The 25,165-nt window shown below is 40.0% G+C and overlaps 1 protein-coding gene across 2 annotated transcripts in view; it reads left to right on the forward strand.

The window, feature by feature from the left end:
- Nucleotides 1–25,165, forward strand: part of LOC124721118 (SRSF protein kinase 3-like) — a 396,756-nt gene that overhangs the window by 362,571 nt on the left and 9,020 nt on the right. For both annotated transcript variants that reach the window (XM_047245935.1, XM_047245934.1), the window contains exon 12: nucleotides 20,768–20,930. In XM_047245935.1, coding sequence (XP_047101891.1) covers nucleotides 20,768–20,930 — 163 coding nt within the window. The remainder of the gene's footprint in view (nucleotides 1–20,767; nucleotides 20,931–25,165) is intronic.

Below are 25,165 nucleotides of genomic sequence, written 5' to 3' on the forward strand. Positions count from 1 at the left end.
CAAATGCAGGGTGTCACTAGTTGGGAGGCAGTTCAAACATTGGTTAATGAAAAGATGCAGTTGTGAGCAACATGGACTTGCATAATAGGCTTGCAGTTAGGGATGAAGAGTTGGAATTAGCTGAACATCCTACTCCTTTATTAGATCCAGCAACAATCACTGTGATCACACCTTTCTTCGGAAAGTCAATGGACAACGTAGTGTTGGATGGCCTGCCAGTAGCAGCTAATATTGGGGTATGGTCATAGAATCATGAATTACAGGTGACGAAGTTATGCTTGGTAGGGGAAGCCAAGATGTATGTCAGATATACAGACAGACTAAGAGGCATGCAGACATTTGATGAACTGAAAGAAGGCCTGCTACAAAGGTACAGGAAGCAGAACAGCATGAGTGTTTTTTGGCAAGTGGTTGGATAGTCTGCCAGAGAAGCATAATGAGCCTGTAGACAATTTTGCAGACACAATACAGAAGATGAATGTGCTGACATATGAATTAGAGGAGAGTCATCATTCGTTTCCAAGGATTAGGTATTTTAATCACCTGTTCTGGTCTCTGTCAACCATCTCTTATGAGGTCTAACTAGTTCTCTCTTTCCCATTGGCCGATAATGAATTATCTTTTTTGGCAGTCTGTTTCCTGTCATTCTATCAACATGATTGTTTCATTTCATTCTCTTGTCTTCTATCCTGTTATTAACAGAAAAAGATTTTTAAATCTGACCTTGTTGTTTCATTCCTTATTTTATACATTTTTATTACAGCCTCTTACATATCTCATGAACTACTGTTACTTTTTATAATTTGGAGCTGTATACAAGAGTGGGTACAGCCATAACTTCATAGAATTTCATTTTTATTTCTTTTCTTCCCAGAGTTTTTCCAGTTGTTCCACAGACAGCTGATATTTATTAACCTTATTCTCAATGTCTTTGTAATAGTTAAAAACTAGTGCCACACGCTAGATAATTGAAGTGGGATACTTGTTCTAAAATTTTTTTATTTATTATTATTTTCAATCTGACTGCATTAGTTCCCTTGAAAGCCATTGTCTTTGTCTTATTCGCAGATATACTCAAGTTTTAATGCAAATTGTCATACTCCATGAAGCGGAACAGAAGATGTTGGATGCATTCCTAAGGGGCGTGTCACCTTATATATCAAAGAGTGTGACAACAGGTACCCCAAAGGATTTATACTGTACAATCGGAGTTTGAAGAAATTAGCGTAGTAACAGGAATGCAGCATAAGAGGAGAGCATTCTCCGCTAATGTGAGGTGTTGGAGATGTGCAGAGGCAATGTTGTCAACCTCAGTGAGATATATGTAGTGTGAGTGGACACTACCACAGTGATCGTAACTTGGGTAAGGGGAAACGGGGGATGAATCAGCAAGTGTTAGATGCAAAAGCAGAACCTCACATCTGCTACATGGAGTATAGTGGGAAAAGGGAAAGGTAAAAAGCATGTTTTTATTGGACACTTGGGCATGTGTCAGGCGCAAGCATGGATCTCACGGGTCAGAGGCGATTAAACCCTCAACAGTGTAATTTATATGGAGTTTGAGATATTGATGTGGTGTCTTTGGGATCAGCAGTGGTTGATTTTCTGGTTGGGACACAGTGTTTTAAACAGTGCGTAGAAGTTGTGCCGTGGGTAAATGATGGTTATTGCATGATCTTAGGGTTATACATTTTGAAAACGCAGCTTGCCAAAATTGTCCTTAGACAACATGTAGTTGAACTTGAAGGGACAATGTTCCAGCTATAGAAGACAGTCCCCAGTGAAATACGGATGTTACGTGCATCAATCTGGAGAGGTGAACCGCCTGAACTTGGTGAAAACAGAAAGGATTAATTCACACATTATTGTGCCATAAGGCACTGGGAAGTTGGTCTCAGTAAATGTTGGACCGGAATGGCCTGTTAATGCTTTGTGCTTGATAGAACAACGGGCAGAAAGTAATGTATTAGACATGTCACATTGCTTTGGAAGGAGCAGCATTGTACGCACATGGGAGGAGGAATTGGATGGGAAAGTAATGCCAATGTATTTGGATAATCTTGGTGCTAATGGAGTAGAGCTGATCAAAGGAATACTGATAGTTAATTTGGAAGTCCTGAATGATGTTGAGTAGCAACTCAGTTTCCACCAGATTAGTGTGCAAACCACTGATAAAACTGCATTGTGTAGTAAGTGGAGGATCATTGAGGTACGGATGGATTGCAGATGAAGACATTATTGTTTGAATTGGAGAGAATTTCTTTTTCTCTTGAGTTCACTTACCAGCAACACCTATAACACAGCATTGTATCTCTACAGGACCTGAGTCACCAGTATATACCGAGATATTTGCAACCAGTATTAGAAGAATTCATTGATGAACAGCTAGTGGGTGGGGTAATACAGGAAATCACTAGCCCATGGAGTGCAGTAGTGGTGGTTGTACCAAAGAAGTCGCCAGATGGGACAAAAAGATATAGATTCTTTAGTGACTATGGACATCATAACAACAAAACTGTAACCGATGCATATCTAATCCTGAACATCACTGAAACTGTTAACAGTTTGCGGCTTTGGGGCAGTGCAAGTACTTCTCTACCTTACATCTGAGAAGTGGGTACCATCGGAAAGAGGTACACCTGAAGGAGCATACGAAAACAGCATCCTCGGTCCCCTGGGGCCATTTTCAGTATCATTGGATACAGTTTGGGTTAAAAAATTCTCTGACAATGTTTTATGATTTGCTGGACGTAGTGGGGAGAGGACTGAAACCCCGTTGGCACATGGTGTTCTTAAATGGTATAACTTGTTTTTTTTTTTTTTTTTTTTGCAAAGGATATGACAGAGCATTTGTAACATTTTTCAGAAGTTTTTAGAAGTTTATGAGAAAAAATTTAACATAACACACGGAAAAATGTTCCTTTCATTGGAATAAATTATGTATTTAGGGTATGTTATTAGCAGTGTATGGGTTAAATGCATCGAGGGTTGATACAAGAAGTATGGCAATTTCCAGTTTCTAGCAATGCTAAGGAGTTGCGATCTTTTTTGGGGTTAGGGATTTATTATAGAAAATTCACAAAAGGGTTTGCAAATGTTGTGGGAGCACTTATGTGACTGTTAAAAAGTGTGTAAAGTTTGAATGGGTGAAGGAATGCCAAGAAGCATTCAAAGAATGAGAGAGAGCATTAAATCCAGTACTATTTTTTCCAGTCTATGAGAAAGGGTTTATATTGTCAACCATTGTTTCCAATCAATTTGTAGGATGTGTTCTCTGTTAAGTAGTAAATTGAGAGACCCATGGGTCTAAGCAGTTGAACAGGGCAGAGAAGAACTACTACACAGCAGAGAGAAATGCTTAGTGTGAAATATGTAATTTTGCATTTCCAATGTTCTTTGTAGGAGAAGAACTTTCAGGTGATAACTGCAGCTTGTAAGTGGTTGTTAGGGCTTAATGATCTTTCTAATAAACTGACTAGATGGACATTGAGGTTAAGTGAGTTTGAGTACGATGTCATACACAAACCTGGGAAGAAATTGCGAATTAGGATAAAGCCAAAAAGTAGTGATGATAGAAATACTGTGTCCCTACCTTGCACAATAGCAAGCAGTGCAACTGGCTGATGCGGAATGTAGATGGTATGCATTCCAGCTACAATTAAATGTGTGTGACAGGTTGTTGTGTTAGACAATGATGTTGGGGCCAAGGGTTTTAGTGTCAGTGAAGCTGAAGGAGGATATGGTGAAAGAAGTATACAACCACTTATTTTCAGGACATGGAGATTGTAGAACAATGAATAGGCAAGTAGTGAAAAGCTGCTGGTGGAAATCTAGGAAAGATGATGTGGTTGATAATGTGAGGAGTTGTGTACAATGTGCACAGAAGGCAGATATGAACCATAAGATAATACCTGTGCAGAGGTTACCAAAAGTTATGGAACCATTTAAAATTATGGGTTTGGATGTCCTTGGGGCCATTCAACAGCACTCCAGTCAGAAATCGATTTGTGTTTACTATTATTGATCATTTTTCTAGATATGTGGAAATCGTTGCAGTCCCTAACCAGCATGCAGCAATGGTAACATAAGCATTGGTCAACAGCTGGGTGATCAAATTTGAAATGCCAGGAGCTATGATTACTGAACAAGGGACAGACTTTGTCAAATTTGTTACCACAGCTGTGTAATTTAGTAAAGGTCAGAAAGTTAAGGACAAGTCAAATGCACCCTCAGACTAATTGTAGGACGGAAAGAGTACATCACACAGTCAGAAGGATGTTGAGTCGTTATGTGAACTAACATATTTATTAATATATTTATTTTCATTGTAAGCATGTATAATTCAAAAGTCCATTCTGCTAGAGGATTATCATCCCTGATGCAAGTGTCATAATCAGTTGAGGGTAAAACTATCAATAGTAGGAAAAAGGGGAAGTGTGAAAACCCTGCACAACTTTGACAGGAGATTCTGTATGCATTAAGGCCAAGAAAATAGGAGAGTATTGTTAACATTTCGTGTTTGAATGTGTATGGTTGAAAGTTAAGTTGGATGTCATATTATTTAAATGCATAAGTGATCAACTTATCAGTTGAGGTTGAGGATGGGAGGGAGGAGCTTGTTTTTCATGTTATATGTATTGCTATACTTATGTATTCATTTTTGTGTAAGCTCTGTATTTTAGGGTTGGGTTTTCTTCTGTGTATCTGAGATGGCAGACCTTTCAGAGGGGGTAAGGGAGTGATGGGAGTTCCCTGTCCCCAGGTTGTCACAGGTTGAAATAAAGATCAGGGGAGCCCTTATCTTGGCAATGTTGTACCTATTCATCAGGAGTTGAGCTGAGGTACTGTAGATCCTACAATTGGAAACTGTAGTACATACCACATGGGAGGAGGATTTAGTACTCACAAGCCATCTTTGGGCACTGAAGCTGACCTTGAATAATTCAGAAATGTTCAGTGAGGTGAGACACTAAGAAGGTATGTTTATGGAGTTATGGCAGGAGATGGAAGGGAGAGTTTGCCTGAAGGAAGTAGAGAGCAAGTACTGTAACTTGCAGCAGTTATATGAACAATTGCGAGGGCAAATGCAGCAGGTAGTGGAAGTAGTGCCACACACGGTATGGTGACACAAGTGATGTTGCTTAGACACAGAAGATAGCCTGTTGAAAACAGTTTACAGGACTGTGCATGTCAGTGACATCCAGGAACTAAATGGTATAACAGAGGGAGTGGCTGATGTAGCAGGGAGGAGTAAGACCATCATAGAATGGCACACTAAACAGTTAACCAGTTAAAACAAGGGTATTGAACAACAAATGAGCATTACAAAGGTTAGCGATGGAGCTTATGCACCTGGTGAAGATGACAGTAAATACTGTGAATGAGGACCTGGGAGTCATACAGGCCCAGGTAGATACTTTAAATAAGAGAATGGCAATAGTGAGATTGCTGCGGTCTTTGGTTGATAGCTTGTGGGGTGCTTGGTTAATTGCAACTGAGTTACAGGAAGCAGTATTACATGTGGCACGCGGGCATCTGAGTACAGCTCTATTAATATCAAATCAGTGTGTGGTAGGTATGTGGAAAGTCCAGAAGGAATTGCTGCTGGAACTGACCAGAAAAGTCAAATCTATCATTGTATTACCACATAGCAACAGCTGAGACTAGGACAGATCTAGCACGTTTACATGTGTTAATACAATTTCCGATTAGCAGCAAGCAAGCCAGGTTCAAATGTTACACCATACATGCATACCTATTAAAGTGAGGAACGTTGGGGAACTTAACACATAGGAGGTACTGCTGATTGCAGATGATGAGGACAATGATGTGGTGATGTCTCTAACTGAACTCACTGTCAGAGAGTTAGGGTTACCATCTGCCCGACCCAGGTGGTGAATATGTGCATGGCATGTTCAGATGCATTGTACTTAGAGAAAACTGGAGATCAGGACTGTCCATGTGACATCCTGGAGCTGCTACCTGATTTCCAGCAAACTGGTCTTCGGTGGGTTTATTTTGTAAACATTACTGAAGTTGTAGTAGCAAACTGCTATGAGCAAGGTAGACTCACAGAAGCTAAAAATTTGAAACTGTGTGTGTGTGTGTGTGTGTGTGTGTGTGTGTGTGTGTGTAATAATTATTAATGGGATGGTCTCAGGGCAGACCTTTCATCTGTCAACCTCAGTTACAGGGGAAAACAAGTTGAACATAATGCAGCCACATTTGTACTGGCCAGAGGAGCCACTAGCAGTCCTTTTGGTGAGAAATCTGACCTACCTGACTAACAGATTGCGTCTTAACATAAACCTATACTTAAACTGGCTAACAGACACACAAGGAGGATGGGTTTCAGTAGAGCAAATGCTTTCATGCACAGCAATATCAGGAAGAGTAGTAGCACACAATCAAGACCTTAAGTGTCCCAGCCACAGGCACCATGTTAGTGTTGTCTCTGTTTGCACAGCCTTCGTCTACCCTAGTAGACAGAGGGCCACTCATCAATGCAATCCTCCAGTACATCAGATACTATTGCACTCATTAACCATTTGTACACAAGAAGGTACAAGTGGTGCAAGAAACTGGATCTAGTAATAAGAGAGTTGTGTTGTAGTATTAACTGGACGTGGTTCAGAAGTCAAGGAACCTTGAGTGCTATTAAAATATGTATTGTTGCTTACAATAAAAGACACTGTAAGGGAACAATGAGTGGATAATTCATGTAAACAGTTGTTTAATGATTTGGAAGGATTAATGCTCAATAGGTAGCTCAAATGAGAATGGAGGTTCTATGTAATAATGTAAGAACAGGTGGACAAACTGATTGGCTAAGAATTATGGAGGGAATGTGGGGCTTCTGAGCTTTGTTGCTTAAGGTAAGGGAATATTGTAAATAACGTACATGATAACTATATGTGTGAAGTCTTCTGTTGCAGACTGATCATGGGTTCAGACCCAGTGTCTTGAGTCATTCCAAAGAGGGGAGATATATAACACCATCACTAATTTTGGGAGTTACTGGGTGAAAAGAAGCTTCATTGAAGTCATATGTGAGGCAGGTAGGTGTGGAGGCACTGATTAGTACTTTGGCAAGTGTACAACACAAGGTGGTCGGGCCGAGGCGTGCAATTGTGGTGACGTTGCAGAAAGGCCATATGTCTTCAAATTGACCTATGCGGTATTTCCAACCCATCGAGTCATGACTGACTTTATGTGCCTGGAAGCAAAGTATAGGCACAACAAGCATGCTATTAAGCAATATAAATACTCTCTGATTCTAGCACAGTTACGCGCAGTCTGGCAGCACCCTCCATGACATTGGGTTCAATGACATAGCGGAAGAACTGTCTGCAGGCTCCAGGGTAGCGCTCAGCCTCCTGCCAGGGAGGACAGCAGTTTGCATACAGGATGGTACTGCTGCCATCCACCTGTGCCGTGGCCAGCTCACAATCGAGTAGCGCTGGACACCTATTAGAAATAAATGGGCTCTCATGTCACTGGCACTGCTCCCTCAAGGCCACATAGTGCTAACTCGCACACATGCTTTTGAGTGGGCTAAATAGTGTCAGTAGAGCAGGATGCGGATATCTAACGGCCATCCCACTGCCACAATCTTTTGATGTTAATGCCACTGAGGGTGTCTCCGGGGGCATCACAGCACTTCATAGCTCAAAACTACTGTAAATAAGGATGTGATGTCTTGCAGCAGAGTTTTCCTAGCCACCGTTATCTAGCACCACCATCTGCACAACCCACCAGTCCATCACCTTTACACTGTAGCGGCCCCACTCTTATGGGCTCACTATACACCTTGCTGCAGCTTTTTTATTGTTACTTCAAAAGTACATGGCATGTTTCATTCTTGATAAACAGAAAATAGGGCGAAATAACATACACACAAATATACATGTAGTACTTCATTGCAGTCAGCATTCTTCTAATGTGTATCACATCACATTTATCAGTTTTGTAAACTGCAGAGTATGTATACTATAGAGCCTCATGCCACATGTTTCTTCCCAGTATATTTACTGTCATAGAAACCTGTTTGACTGTTACGGTTTTGAAAATTATGTGTAATTTTGTGGGATATGATAACATAGTAAGGCAATGCAGCACATCTTGTTTCTCTAACATTTTCCTTTATGTATACAATTCCATCCTGCTTCGCATTTTGCAATTTCTTGAGACACATCTTCTGTACTTTTTTTTCTAAAAGGACACAGCTGATTTCTTGTTCTCAATCTCTAATGATCCCGTTGTTCACCATAATATTGTTTCCTTATTTGCGCTAAAAGATAGAAACAGATTATCAGTACAGTGTGTCTGAGAACACTGCACATTTTTTCTTTGCTTGCCCTAGCTTTTCAGAAGAGCTTTACCAAATGCTGAGATTGTTAGATAGTGGGATACTTGGCATTGAAACCAGAATACTATGGCATCACATATATTTGTCAGGTATTTCTAGATGATTCGTTTATTATTAGCTCAATGTGTGTTGCTGAATGGTGTTGGTAATAGGTGAAGTTGTTAGAGGTAGTAGGTCCATATTCGGCATGCAATTTCTGTGACAACTTCATAAGAACTTATTTATTAAATAAGCTAATGGGCCCCAATTCTATGTTTGTCCCTGATCCCTAATTTGAGTCACTGGTGTGATTATCTTCTTCTACCACAGCTCACTCTCATCATTTTCAACAATTTGAGTTCAGGATTGTGACCATATTCAGTTAGATATTAGTCCCACCTTTTTGTATTCTTTGTGTATGAGACTTGCCTTGTTGCTGAGTTGCTTGTTGTCTCTGGTGGGGGCTTTCTTTGTGTGGCTGTTTGTCATGTCTTTTGTCTGGTGGCTTCTGCTTTTAATGACTGTTTTTCTGCCTGCTTGTGTATTCTGTATCCTTGCAGTCATTCTTTCACATAAGCTGTAAGCCTCTGCAGCAGATAGCAGTTGAATGGATTGTGAAAATGCTGACACATCATGCGGCACCCTGAGTTTGGTGAAACAGAGGCAAGTGTAACACTTGTCCGTGTGCATAGATGTGGAGTATGTGTGTGAAAGACTCCTTTGCTGAGTCCACTTTTCTTTCAGTCTGCATGGGTGTAATTACCTTCATGTGATCCCCAAGTATTGTATCATATTTGAGCCTGTCTTTAACACCTTTTGTATTTTCCTTCAGCCTGATTCTATCTCAACACTGGCAAGAAGGAGATTGGGAATTGCTGTGCTGTTGCTTGATATCCAAAAATCAAGTTTGTAGTGACGTAACAAGGCTGTTACGCCACACGGTAGTAGCCGAAAGAAAGGCACGCGTACTCACACGCCGACGGGCGTCAAGTACTGGAACAGGCTACGTAATTAATGCTATGAAGAAAAGTACGTAGATGGATTAATACTTATCTTTAATCAATCATTGTGGTACATCGCTCTTGACGATACACAGGAGACTTTAATTACAATCACTGTAAGGCTAATGGCGCCTTGCTAGTTGGTAGCCATTAACTTAGCTGAAGGCTATTCTGTCTCTCGGCTAATGAGAGAGAAAGGCTTCGTACATCTAGTCGCTAGCTAGGTCGTCCGTACAACTGGGGCGAGTGCTTGTTCGTATCACGAGACCTGCCTTGTGGTGGCGCTAGGTCTGCGATCACACAGTGGCGACACGCGGGTCCAACATGTACTAAATGGACCGTGGCCGATTTAATCTACCACCTAGCAAGTGTGGTGTCTGGCGGTGACACCACAAAGTTGACCTTGATAAATGAATAACCTGCCTAGTTCTATACAGCTTCAGTGCAGTAACTCTTATTTTAGAAACACACTCTCCGAGCTATAGTTTTTCTGTAATCTGGCATATTCAAGGTGTGCTAGGGAACTTTCGTATTGTGAGGCTCCGTGTGGGCAACTGACAAGGAGAGGACGTCTACCCATCATCGCCTAATTTATCCAAGTTTATGGTACGTGTAGGGCGTGGTGAGATAAGAAAGTGCCCCAAGTGGAAACTCTAGATGGCCAAGCATTTAGGAAATAAAATGAATTTTCATACGGATCTATCATCATGTGCACCGTATCAATTATCCCTGTGACAGTGTGTTTCAGAAGCGGTGTTTGGCTCAGTGGTAAAAGATCGGATTTGCATTGAAAGGATCGCAGGTTCAGCTCCGCCCGGCGGCAAATATTTTTTGTGCTGCTTGGCAATGCGTACACTACTGACATCACAATTAACTGCAACATCATATAAGTTATTTTATTAATTTTTATAAGCACAAAAAGTATAGGCATAGAATGAAATGCGGGACTGTAAACATTTAAAAAGGGATTGTAGTTAACATGTACACTGGAATGTTGTGTATGTAAATCGATACTTCCATTCTTCTGCAATTGATCAATAACATGTACTGGGGTGATATTCATCAAAGAAACAGGGGAAGCAGTAATTTTGACCACATCTTGCGCTCACTATAAGTGCCGTCTTTTTACACTGATATGGTTTTTTTAATGTCTCCATAGAAAAACAAACTTGATTGACATTCTGAAAACAGCTTCTTTCATCGCACAGTACAGCAGTGAACCACGCCTATAGCAGCATGTCGCTGAATACGTGTGAGGATAGCTTGTGATGTATAATGGAATGTAGCTTGATGCAAGCTTCTCGGGAAGTGATTTCTCGGGAAGTGATTTCTTCTTCTGTCTCGATGAGGTAAGTGCAGTTTTGACATTTTTTAATTAGATTTTTCACCTGATGATAAAAATATACATCACAGGGTTGCACTAGTGGCGTACATTTGGGGGAATTAGTTTGATACTGCACGTTGGCAATCCGTCTTCATCTTGGAACAGTTCGATGTATTATTGTGGCTTTGTTTGTCCTCCCCACAAGTCAGTCAACAGAACACATTTATTCTCTTGCACGTAGGGCTTCGTCACATCAGTTAAATATTTTTTTTTTACAAGTCTGTTGTCAGTTTACCAGATTTTGAAGAAGTGATGATAACATTTGTGTATTTGCATACGCATCTACTGATTTTTTAACCTTTGGTCCAAAAGAATCAGTAATCTCATGTAGGGATATGTAAACATGTGGCAATAGTTTTCCTGAAAGGCCCATAGCATATTGTGCTGGTGTTACTTTATTCATATCCTTTCGTTTCATGCATGCCACTTTTGACCCTATGTGTTCTAGGGTTCAGTCATATGTCAACTGATACTGGCAGCCTGGAAAGAGAAGATACAGATGTAAACCTAGTATATGTGACAGTGCAAAGTGTATGGCGATTGCCGTAGACAAATAAAATGTCGACTTACCTGTCTGATCGGTGTTGATAACAAAGTTCTTGTCATAGTTGGGGATAAGAGCTTGAGACTGGTGACAAAAATTCTCTGCCACACCAAAGATTTCCTCAGTAGTAGCAGTCGCTCTTTCCAGTACAAATTTTGTAACTTTCTCTGTCGGATTTTATGCCTTTGTTTAAGACCTTTGACCCACGTTGCTGAAGCTTTGAATTCCAAATCTGGAAAGTGTCTCACAGCACCAAGTGCCCATTGTTGCAAGTTTCTAGTTGTGACTTGCTGGTTACAGCTCCATGCTTCTATGAAGCTATCATACATCCAGGAATGAATTGTGCAATATTTGTCATTCTGAGTTCCACTGTGTTTAATATGTTCTTCCCAAATTTTCAGATCCTACATATGCTTCAAGCGAGATGCACATTTTGTTTGCAGACTCTTCCACTTCCACTTTGGATGTGTTTTTGTAAGATTAACTGCCATTATTTTGTAATCCAGTGGAACGGGTTTTGGATCTTCTTTCATTTTTTTTGTCATCGGATTCGTTGTCATCACCTGACGAAATGCCATCCTTCACGCCTGCATATTCACATTCTTCGGCAACGTCATCAAACCGAATCAACTCCTCGTTGCACGCAAATGTATATTCGAATAAAATGTCTAGTATTTTCTGGTGTATTTTATTTGCTATTTGAATGTGTTCTTTGGTTATTACTGTGGAACTATCTGATGTGATCAGATTCTCTTCTTTCAAATGCTGTAAACATAAATCCAGCGCCATCTTAAATTGTCGCTTCGATGCATCGCTGTGTAGGCTATTACCGTGTGGCTCCTGTTCTTTATTTACGATTTTCACTTTTGTCCAACATATTTGATTTGTTTTGTCTGCAATGATTGCGATATTTCCCAGAACATTCGCACACTTATCTCACAATATTCACGTTACCCCGGTCAAGAGTGAGCAGATGAATGAGTTACCTGGCTAGAACTGTCTATTAACTGTTGTAAATCAGTACAACAAGACATTGTCTGACGATTAAGGCACACATCAACAGCAAGGTTCACAACACGGACAGTGATACCAATTCAAAGTACGGTCATAATAAGTGTGAAAATAACCATGTCCAGAGCGAGTATCTGTGAGAGGGAATTCAGTACTCGTAGCACAGTGTACAATCTGTAGTACAGTATGTACATGGAACCTGAATGTATGGTAACGGATCTATTGTCTGGTAGTGGCCTTTATATAGCTGCCCACCATTCAGGCTGGCATCATTGGGGCTGGTGTTGTTTGTGCCGACAGCACCACCGAGGTCAAATTAAACTCACTGTATATGATCATTTGTGTTTGCACCTTATGAATCGTTCACAACTCCAAGTTTGTAAGAAAATGTGCTTGTTTTAAAGACTGACGTCCCATGACAATGTTGTGCTCATAGAAGTACAACATAACCCATATGATATTGCGGTTAATTGTGATGTCAGTAGTGTATGCATTGCCAAGGAGCACAAAAATATTTGCTGCTGGGCAGAGTCAAACCCGTGACCCTTTCAATACTAATCTGTTCTCTTACCACTGAGCCAAACACCGCTTCCTAAACGCATTGTCACAGGGACAATTGATGAGGTGCACATGATGATTGATCGGTATCAGAGTTTCTTTGATTTCGTAAATGCTTGGCCATCTGAAGTTCCTACTTGGGGTCTTTCATGTCTCACCATGCCCTAAATGTACCATGAATTTGGTCGAATTTGGCGATGATGAGTAGGCGTCCTCTCCTTGTGAGAGCCAGCTTCTTAATATTCGTAGCTTTGCCTATAGATGTGCTATAGCAAAGAGCCTGAGCTCCTGATGTCAGATATGCTGTAGCTGTTAATCGTAGTTGAACAGAGAAGAGCGGTAAGCAGTTCTCCAATAAAACTTTTCTTGGGAATGGTAGTGAATGAATAAATGATGATAAAGTGGTCAGAGAATGCTAGCCACATCAGTATACCATACGCAGATGTCTTAGGCAGTTTCAGAGGAGTAATGTCAAACTGGAGATGATTTTTGCTGAAGTCAACATGCTTCATTATTCATTGAAGAGAATTTTGGTGCATTTAGAAAAATTGCAGCTGACTCTGTCCCGTAACATGACATCAAAATGATGAACCTATGTTCTTTGTTGGTATCACACTCCTGAAGAGCGATTTTGGTAATGCATTGTGTCTTGTGCCATTGAAAAAGAAATTGATAATAGCTATACATGGTGGTATACATCACTCACATTTTTAATGTTTATGAAACTTGCTTTGTTGTTGTGATGTTCCAGACAGGATCGTAAAACAAGAAGAGGGTGTTTAAAAATGTCGGTTCATCTCCTCCAGTTTGAAAATCCTCGCATTTCATGAAGAGAATGCTAACCTGGTTTATTTCACTGTGTATTGAATATATGGTGCTAGACTCTCTCAGAGCAAAAGTCACTGAGAGGTGATGCATGGGACAAGGCCTGCCGTGTGTATCAGCGGTATTTACAATAAAGGCCCAGTAGTTGCTTCTTTCATCATAAAAGTGCTCCACTACATTTGTCAAAAATTTAATAGAATTGACCTTGGTTGCAACAGGCATTAGAGTCCTTGAGGATCCTCTGTACTGTTGTGATCCTATCCCATATAATATTGCCTACATAATGTTCTTTGCTGAAAGAATGTTGGTTGACTTTTCGTACATGAAAAGCTCCTGTGGGTGTGGTTGTGGTCAGTAAAGATACTCACCTGCCACACATTTTGTTAGATAACATGGAACTGATATACACATACTAGATGTTTTGATAGGTTTAGTATGTGCTGAGGTGCATCATCCCCTGCAATTCATCATCACGATCTTCAAATCCTGAGTTCCTTGGGTATGACACCACAGTAACAGAATACAAATGGTCTGCAGTAATAGTGACACAGTCCACAACTTTCATGATGCGCTCTATAGGTGTCACAAGTCTTGGAAATTCGCAGAACAAAATGGTGCTTCCTTTAAGTCCCACAGTGCAGTCAAGTAAATGTTCTCTTGGAGGACACATTATTTTGACACTATTGTGAAGGTGATGAAACAAGCTGTGTTATGACTTGATCACACAACTAATTTCTGTTGTTATGTGCCCCTGTCAAAATATTCTATGCTCACTACAGTATCATGATGACGACGACGATTAGCTCTGAAATGACAAGTACATGGATTGTGTGCTGAAGAGCTAGATTTACAGAATTGTACAATATATTATGCAATATACTCTGAAACACTTGCATCTTCTTCAGCATTGAAATCCATGATGGGGTGAAGACTCAATTTTTCAGGCAAGCAAGTGGGAAACTGCGGCACAAAAAATGGAAACCAAGCATTGTTGCCATAATCCTGATGTCAGCTGATAATGGGTGTAGAGATACATTGTGGAATATAATATGTGTATTTTATGTGGTGATTAGTATTGAGAAATGAATGGACATTGTAACACAAGGTTTATAATTCTTTGCAAAACTGTATTGTAGACTAGGGGTAAACCGAATGAGGTTGTACTCTTTTAAAAGGACTGGCTGTTTTATTCATCAGGATAGGGGCTGTAATCTCCACCTGCTCATCCTGATTTAGATTTGTGTGGTTCTCCTAAATTACTTCAGGCAAATGCCAGGGTTATTCCTACTACAAAGCAATGACCTTCTAAGACTTGTGACACCTATAGAGTGCATCATGAAAGTTGTGGAGTGTGTCACTATTACTGCAGACCATTTTCATTCTGTTACTGTGGTATCATCCCCAAGGAACTCTGCATTTGAAGATCATGATGATGAATTCCAGGGAATGTTCCAATTGTCCCATCTTTGTCAAATTTGAGCTGTAAGTGTGTAAGCGTTTTTTCACCATGTCAAACCATGACATGATCCACAGCTGAATACTACTACTATTATTGGTGATGGTTGATAGATGGGTGGATTGGTTGGTGGATTTGGGGGAGGGGACTAAATAGCAAGGTCATCGGTCCCATCAAATTAGGGAAGGAAGTTGGCCGTGCCCTTCCAAAGGAACCATCCTGGCATTTGCCTGAAGAGATTTAGGGAAATCATGGAAAACCTAAATCAAGATGGCTGGACATGATTTTGAACCATCATCCTCCCGAATGTGAGTCCAGTGTGCTAACAACTGCGCCACGTCACTCGGTGGTGGTGGTGGTGGTGGTGGTGGTCATAGTAGTAGTAGTAGTAGTAGTAGTAGTAGTAGTAGTACACTGCTACAGTAGTTAGTTGCACAATATATTGCTTAGGATGACCACATCCACACAGTGCATTACTCACATGTTCACTAGCAGTTTAACTGAATTTCTCCATTTCTGAGAGAGACTAATGACAACTGCACACTAAAATTAAACAAGTCTCACCAACTGTATGTTAATTGTTTCTAGGCCCCAGAAGTAAAAAAAGTTCCCTGTGTTACACTTGTTTGAATCAGCAGTTTTCACTGGTTTCTGGATACTCAGTTCACAAATAGCTTCTCTTTATCCCATGCATCTCACGCACACTATTTCTATCACATCACTTCTTCTTCTTCTTCTTCTTCTTCTTCTTCTTCTTCTTGGTTGGTTCTTGAAGAACCTTGGCGTCTTTTATCACCTGCCTCCATTCTTCTCTGTCCATTGCGCCGCCCCCCCCCCCCCCTTTCCTCCTCCAATTTCTTATTCCCATCGCCATTAGATCATCTTCCATATTGTCCAGCCACCTTTTCCTGGGTTTACCTCTTCTCCTTCTCCTCCCAGGTTTTCCCATCAAAACTTTCTTTACGCTCTGAGTTTCTGGCATTCTCTGTACATGTCCTGCCCATCTTATTCTTCCCTGATTAATTTTAATAACAATATCTATCTGTCCAAAAAGTGTTGCAAAATAGCAACGATTTCCACTCGCTATCCTTTCTTGAATTTATACTGCTACTTTATTGTCCTCCGTTATTACAGAACCTAAATATTTACATGTTTTCACTCTTTCATATTCTTTCCCATTCATTACTGTTGAATTCTTTAGGCCATTTATATTGGATTGGGCTACCCCATCACCATACACTTTGTTTTGTTTATGTTTTCTTCTAAACCCACTTCTCTTGCTGCTTCCTCTAATGTGTCACAGTTCCCCTTTAGTGCCCTTACTTTCCTCGCCATTAATGCTATGTCATCCGCATATGCAACCACTAGAACTTGCCGATTAAGTATTGTTCCTCCTGGGTTTATCGGCATGTGCCGCATCACCTTTTCTAAAACTAAATTAAATAGCATTGTAGAGATCACATCTCCCTGTCGTAGCCCTCTCTGTACTTGGAATTCACCAGACAGTTCTTACTCTATTCTTACTTTACACACTGTTGCTTTCATTGTCGTTTCTGTTAAATTGACCAGTTTTAGTGGGATTCTAAATTCTGTCAAGATCTGTATAATTTTCTTCCTGTGTAGGCTGTCATACGCTTGCTTAAAATCAATGATGTAGTTGCTTGTCACACTCATAAAACTTCTCTTCTTAATAAAAATATCTGATCCACTGTGGATCTGTTCCTCCTAAATCCAGCCTGATAGTCCCCCAGTATCCCTTCTAGGAGGGTTGGCTTCCCTACACGTATAGAGACCCCCCCCCCCCGCCCTACGTTGTGGGACACACACTTTGTCTGACTCCTGCATCGAGACCAATTCGACTTGGGTGACCTTGCCAGTAGCTACGCTACCACCGGCACGGCTCTCGACTTCGTCAGAGTGCGCAAACCGTCCCACCCGGCACTGAAGGTGCCTACGATAAGGTGGTGCCCCTGGGAGTGTCTATCACATCACACCATTATCAAAATCTACGTGTGCTCATTTTGACAGTAGAGTGCCAGTTGTAACATCTCAGCTGGTAAGTGTGGAGAATTGCAGAAATCTGTGGCTATTTTGTTATTAAAAGTTACAAAAATATCTGTAACGCGAAGTTGTGTTGCGAATGTTGTGAAATTTATGTCTACAAAAATTTTACTATTATGGAGAATGAAAATTGAACAATGATTAGTTTTAACTAGAAAGAAAATAGACAGTTTATCCTCTACCATCAACAATGAATTATTTTGAATCTGACATGATTATGTTCTGGATCCTTTGCTCTTCTTAATATGCATTGCTTGATAAGAAATATGAAGCATGTAAAAGAGAAAATGAAATTAAATTAAATGAAACTTCACCAGTTGAGAGGGTACGTAATGTTGCTTTACAAATCCGTTGACAGTATGTGAGACACTTATCAGCATGACATTACACCCCTTCTGGCATGCCTGTGTGCACAAATTTAGTTGGAAATGGGATCGTAAAGCCATTGTATCCTCTCCTGATGGAAGCTGGCCCACAGCTGTTGTAAATGGTCGTCAGTATCCTGAATGCTGGCTCTGTGATGGAATCGATGTCTGAGCTGGTCTCTCAATATTCTATTAGGGACAGATCTCGAGCTCTTGCTCACTGTGGGAGTACCTCAGCGTCGTGCAGACAGTTTGAGGAGACCCATGCTGTGTGTGGATGATCATTTTCCTGTTGAAAATTGGGACCACAATGTCATCATGGTATGGTGGCTAGAGTCTCGCAATTTACTAACAACAGCACAGTGCGGATTTCGAGTGTGCCATTCTGTAGTTGACCATCTCATTACTTTGTCCACCAATGTCATGAATGGTTTTCTGCAGAAATACCAGACTGTGGCCGTGTTTTTCGATTTGGAGAAGGCCTATGACACCTGCTGGAGAACTGGCATCCTCTGAACTCTTTACACATGGGACTTCTGTGGCCGCCTGCCCTGTTTCCTTCAGGAATTTTTAAATGACCGAGTTTTCAAGATGTGTGTAGGTTCTGCCTTGTCGGACACCTTGACACCTTTATGCAGGAAACTGGTGTGCCTCAGGGGTCTGTCAAGAGCATCATCCTCTTTGCTATCACCATTAACCCTATAGTGGCCTGTCTCCTGCCGGACACTAATGCACTTTGCTGGTTGTTCTAAGTGGCGCAGAGAATTTCAACTTTAATCACTTACATGCATGCTAATGGTGCATATGCATACAAAGTTCATTGATTCTACCCATATCTTGTTGGTGCTTCGCTTTTATTTTTTTTTTTTTTTTTTGCCAGACTGTGTATACTGATTAAATGTTTCACTTTTTTTGACAGAATGTGTGTACTTATGAACTACTACTGGACAAGGCAGGTGATTCAAAAACGTTATATATATAAAGCCGCACTTGGTAGCCGTGCGACCTGAGGCGTCTTGTCACCGTTCACACGGTTCCCCCTGTTGGAGGTTCGAGTCCTCCCTCGGGCATGGGTGTGTGTGTGTGTGTGTGTGTGTGTGTGTGTGTGTGTGTGTGTGTGTGTGTGTGTGTTGGCCTTAGCATAAGTTACTTTAAGTTAGATTAAGTAGTGCATAAGCCTAGGGACTGATGACCTTAGCAGTTTGGTCCCATAGTCCTCTCTACAATTTTTCTAAATATAAATGACACACGTCACTGGGAAATACAGGTAATGTTATGTAAATTATTTAGGAAATAAGATACTGGAACAATCAGCACATGGCTTACAGAAAACAGGTTTAAGTTTAAGTGTAATAAAATATAGTGCACATTGTTTCCAACACAGAACTCATGCACAAGTGATATTTTGTCATCATAAAATGACCAATTAATTGTTGAAGTTGAACATTTTATATTCTTACTTGTTGGGTGTGTGGAAGGGGAGGGGGGGGGGGGGCATGCTCACAGCTATGTTTTTGTGCCTAAAGGACAGTCATAACAATTTTGCCCTACTAGTTAGGGAACTTGGCTCAGGCTATGTGGAATTGGGAATTCCAACTTTGCCATCCCTGTAAATGTGTTTCCTTTGCTTGGTTTAAGGTTAATACGGACTCATTCAAAGGAAACTGCCACAGTCACCACTCACTAGTTGGAAAAGAGGTTCCCTCTTTGATAACACTTTTGAACCATTCCACAGACCTTTGCTGTACACTATTCAGCCGGTTTTGTTGTCAGTAGGCTTGCAGCAGAACTGAAGTATTTGAGTGATAAAACCTAGATTTTGAAATCTAAGTCAAAAGCCTCCTTTGTACCGTACACCTTTTATTATGTACAGCACTTAGAGCACTTTTGAATCTTGCTCTGTAACATACTGTTTGTTTTACACGCTATTGTAAATATTTTATGTTTTTAGACTTTCTTATTGGCTTTCTGTGAATTACATAGTAACTTTTCCATGACCAAATACATTTGACTCATATGGCACCACTGAACCTAACAAATTGAATTAAATTGAAATCAAATTGGTAGGTATGAGGGTAAGTCAATAAATAAGTCACAAATGTCAGTTTACCTTATACTATGTTTAAATTATGCATAAGAGAGTGGGAGCATCCTGGTTGTTCTGCAGTTGTGGGAACTTAAACTACAGTGCCTGTGTGGAACAGATAATTTGTAATGACTAGCGTGTGGCAATCAGTGATACACTACATGCTATGGGCTGCTCACAGGTAGCTGCTTACATCATCGTGCATGAGCATTTGAAGTTTCATTAAGTTTGTGCACAGTGGGTGCTCTGCATGTTGACTGAGAAACACATAATGAATAGAATGGGTCAGTCTTTGGAGCATCTTATTCAGTATGTTGAGGAGGGAGAGGACTTTTAATGGCACAAATTATTACAGAAAATGAGTCTTGGTTTCATCACTTCAACTAGAAACCATATGATCAACCATGGAATGGAAACATTCCATCTCTCCAACAGTAAAAAAAGTTAAAGTCCATTCCACCAGGCTGCATGTTTATGCTCAAAGTGTTTTGAGACATACAAGGGGTCATACCGATGACATTTCAGCTTCATGATAAGACCGTGACTGCTGTGTCATATTGCACCACTCTACGAGAACTCTGACAGGCCATTCGCTGCAAATGACCTGGCTAGAGTAATTCCTCTGTATGATTATGCCCTCCCTTGCATAGCAAAACAAATGCATGAGCTGTTACATACATTTTATTGGGAATGCTTGTAACATCCACCTTACAGTCCCAACTTAGGCCCCAGTGACTTTCATCTGTTTGGTGCCTAAAATATCATTTGGGTGGCCAACATTTTGAAAATGATGATATCATAGCCAAAGAGGTTATACATGGATTGGCTATGAAGGACTTGTAAAGAGACAGAATAAGTGTCTGAATATACAGGGCGAATGTGTTGAAGGAAGAAATAAATGTCAGGAAGTTAACATTGATTATTGTTGCCTCTATCCTGTTTTTTGACCTATTTGAGTTACCCTTGTAAAAAATTTTAATCAAGTGTGGCAGAATTGTAACAGGTCTTGTCTTTGCTGCCAAAGCAAACTCATTCTGTTTAAAGTCTGTTGTTGGGCAGATACTGACAATTTTTTTCTTGTGTCTCAAATAGTTATGAAACTAATGAGTTACTGCTTAATATTTTTCAGGCATTTGAGTTAGCAACAGGGGATTATCTGTTCGAGCCGCACTCTGGAGATGACTATACCCGTGATGAAGACCACCTGGCACATATTATAGAGCTTTTGGGACCGATTCCAAGGCGTATAATCTTCTCTGGCAAACATTCTCGTGAATTCTTCAGCCGGAAAGGTACCTTAATTATTTTAGCAATCATTAACTAATTACTGTAACTTTGCCAGTGTTGGCACAGCTATTCTGTGACTCTGTATCTTATTAAGTGTTAAATTAGTGATGTAAAGGTTTTAATTTTAAGTCCAACATAGGTTGTATGATTTTCTTGGGTTCTTAATGTTGCGTACAAATGTGGCAGTGCTTCGTGTATATGAAAAATGCCAGCGGTCAAGCCATTATACAAATATACATAAAACTATGGGTCCTATTGTAGCTGATTGGGTGAGCTGGTCTCCTAGACAGAGAAAGTTAATGCATACTGCCTCCACCATGACCATTCCTAGCAAAACAATGGAGTGTTCAACCCAGTGTTAGAGCTGGTGATTACTTTACATTTGACAAATTTAGGTAAATACTGTATTTTTTTCATTAGAGGGATGTATAGGGACAATTATTAATTCCTATTTTGCCACAATATGTAGATGTCTCAGAGAGCAACATTTGCAGAACAGTCACAGGAAAAGAAACATACTAATTGTGCTTATTTAATTAACCATTGTAAACAAAGGTGAATATGTTTCTTTATTTCTTACACTTTCATAGTTATCTTCATAAAAATTCTAACTGCATATAACATTTAACTATTTGTGTGTTCACTTTGGTGTTACCGCTTTGTATGATGAAAATGTTAGAAATACAGCCTGAAGAGTTGTCCGCCATTAATTTATCAAACACTAAAATCGAGTGTTGGCATCTCTGTGTGCATGAGATTACTATGAATTCTACTGACATGAATAGATAAATAAAAGATTAGAAGGTACTTTCAAACATTACTTGTTGTTACAAATAGAATGTAAGTGTAGTTACATTAGTGTAAATTTTAGTATTGTCTTAAATAAGGTAAATCAATGTAGAAACTAAATTTAGACCTAATTTTATGCGGGATAATCTTACAAAAAGAGGAACATTAATTTTTATTTCATTACACCTGTTGTTTTTCTTACGTGGTATCTAGTGCTTAGGTTTTATAAAATCAATCAGGCATATGTGAAAAGTGTAGATGTTGCTGCAGATTACTTAAAGAGGGTGCATTTTACGAAAATTGTGGGTTGTGGTTTCACTGGGGCAATTGCAGTGAGAAGAAAACAGGGTGCTCAATGAAGCTTTTCCATGGAATTGTAGAGTATGCCAGAAAGGTAGGAAAATAAAGGAATGAGAGACAAAGATGTTTGCCCTTCAGGCAGCTTTACTAAATGCCAGTTTTGAATTATGGCAGTTGAAGGGGGAAAAACAGATAGACTTCCTAGGAAAATGTGACAAGCAAGGAGCAGATAGGGGAATATTTTGTTAGAAAATTCAAAGTTCACTTAAGCAATAGATTTATTCTGCTGCAAGAAACAGAGGAGGAGGAGGCTCATAAAGACGCATAGAAATCCAGGGTGCGACAAAACAATGCTAGGAAGAAATACTTCATTTCTTTTTGCTAGTAAATAAGTAGACATGGTGGCTCCTTCATATGGATGCAAAATCTCATATTGTTAGTGTTCAAGTAGCTGCTATACGGAGATTGTGACACATTTCTCATCAAGTCACGAAATCTGTCAGCAGAAAACATAAGGAGTCCACCACTGGTTATTGCAGTCAGGTGAGGCACTGGTTATACATCAGATTTAGAATTCAGACACACAGTATTCAGGGAAATTAAATTGACAGATACTTCCAATTCATTGCATGAGAATAGAGAGAAAGGTGGAATACTCTTGCCTCCATGGGTGCCCACAGATTTTCGTGTCAGTAGGTGTGAAACATTTACATGTGATTTAGAAACTTTGAAGACATTGTTATTTGGGACAGGTTTCTTCCACCAAAACAAGAAAAAAATCATATAAACATATGTCCAAAAATCCTTTGTTTTCAAGTTATTAATGAAAGTTGACATTCATTGACTTCTCAGGTACAACCCAACTACTTCATTTACATACGCACCCACTTGACGCATTGTGTCTTGGATGGCATGTTGCCAGGGAGACTTGTTTATATTTGTTATTCATCTGTTTCCAATGTGTCCACTACATACATTTTTTGAGCAGGCAGACATGCTTTTTATGTAGAGCCGTGTGCAGGACCTTATAAGTGCCGATCACCCACCATTGGAGAACTTTTGCTGATGGTTTGTTGCACAAACTCTCAATCTATTGTTTGTCACTTCAGTTGTGTTTACAGACAAGACAAGAGTTAGGAAGAGAAGGTGTAACAAATTTCCAGTACCAACATATACTCATATGATCTGGTCATAGTCCTCATGCTACAGGCTAGACATCACCATCCGTTTAAGACTGTGTTGACTGGAATTGTAGGCGACTTTCTCCCAACATGTCTTAAGGGTGCTGTCTACAGCTACTTTATTCAGAACACCCTCAGGTACCTACTAGAAGAGGTGCCACTGCAAATAACAAGAAAAATATGGTTTATGCATCATGGAGCTCCAATAAATTTCAGTCTCAGTATTGAAGATGCACTGGCTTGTACCCGCCATGACAGATGGAAGGGTAGAGGAAGACCAGTTCCATGGCCTGCACAAACCCCCAGCCTCAGTCCTTTTAATTTTATCTCTGGGGGACCTTAACCAATTAGTTTATGCAGTAGACCACATGAATACAGAAACTTTTCATTGGCATGTCATGGAAGTCAGCAAAACCATTCAAAACCATCAGGGAGTATTTGGGAGTGTGCAACAGTCTGCGATTCAGTGAGTGCAGATATGTTTAGAACCAAGAGGAGAGCATTTCAAGCATGTATTATGAGTGTGTGTTGATGAGCTCCAGTCACCTAAATTGTAAAATTTAGTTAATAACTTGAGACCGTAGGGTTTTCAGCGGTGTGTATGTGAACTTTTTTTGGTATAAGGGACCTGTCCTCAAAGCCTGTAAAAGTATTTTTGAAACAACCTATGTAATGATGAGTGGATAACAGTGTTCTTGGCAATACTTAGTGTATATGAAAAATGCCAGTACTCACTCCATCATATGAATCTGCATAAAACTGTTGGTCTTATTGTAGCTGATTGGGTGAGCCAGTCTCCTTGACAGTTTTGGCAAGTGTATACTGCCTCCAGTATAACCATTCCTAGCAAAACAGTGGAGTGTTCAAATCAACCTTTGAGTTAATGATTACTTTACATTTAGCAAATTTAGTTCAGTACTCTATTTTTTCATTGGAGGGGTGTAAGGCACAATTATTAATTCCTCTGCTACCGCAATATGTACACGTTTTATAAAGCGACATTTCCAGAGCAGTAGTGATTTGTCAGGGGCATTTCCTCTGGTGTTTCAGCAGATATTTTCAATTTCGTTTTTCGACATGTAGCTGGAGTGACCACATCTTTCACTTTTCATCATGTTTCATGTAATGCCCATTGTCGACAGAAAGCTTCAGTTCATTTCCTGTTATGAAGAAAATGATTTTTTAAGAGGAATGTTACATGCCTATTCAATAGAACAGTCTAAGGTTACTCTAGTGGAAGATCTGTTTTATCGATATATATTAACAGCTACATTAAACCATGAGGAATAAGTAGTACTCCAGCAGCAAAATCAGCATCATGGCCTGCGTTGACTGCTACTGCTATGCACCAGCATTGCTCATTGCTGCTGAAGTACTGGTTATTTTTCAGGTTTTACTGGGGTCCAAGATAATGAGTCAAGAAATTCCCACATTTCTTATGTAACTTCACTACTGCAGTGCTGCCAAGTGAGTGACGTGTGTAAACACACTGCAAAACGATTGTGTAAATGAAATGTAAGAGCACATTCAAAACGCAAATCAGGTCATATTTCAGAGTTTATTGTTGCACTATAAGTTGTAGCTGTGATCAAAAATGCAATCTGGAAATACCACTTCTTAGATTTCCCAAAGATCTATCCGTTCAGAGTGAGTTAGAATAATTTGTACTGACAGATTTATTTGAAAAGGGATTGAGGGAAGTAAAGAACTGTTATTGTTTATCGGGGCGTAAAATTAGCACAGTATGATTAATTGATAATGCAGTAGTGGTAGCTGAAAGTGAACAGGAATTACATTTTGTGCTAAATGTAATGGAACATGGGCTACCTGTAGCTTGAGATATTCACATAAATAAGAAGAAAGCATCATAGGTGGACATGCTCGAGGATTAAGTGTTAGTACTGGCAAGGAAAATCTTGAAGATATTTATACATTTTGATAACTGGGAAAGAGAACAGATAAACATGATA

Source organism: Schistocerca piceifrons, chromosome X (genome assembly GCF_021461385.2).
Source record: "Schistocerca piceifrons isolate TAMUIC-IGC-003096 chromosome X, iqSchPice1.1, whole genome shotgun sequence".
NCBI classification, from domain to species: domain Eukaryota; kingdom Metazoa; phylum Arthropoda; class Insecta; order Orthoptera; family Acrididae; genus Schistocerca; species Schistocerca piceifrons.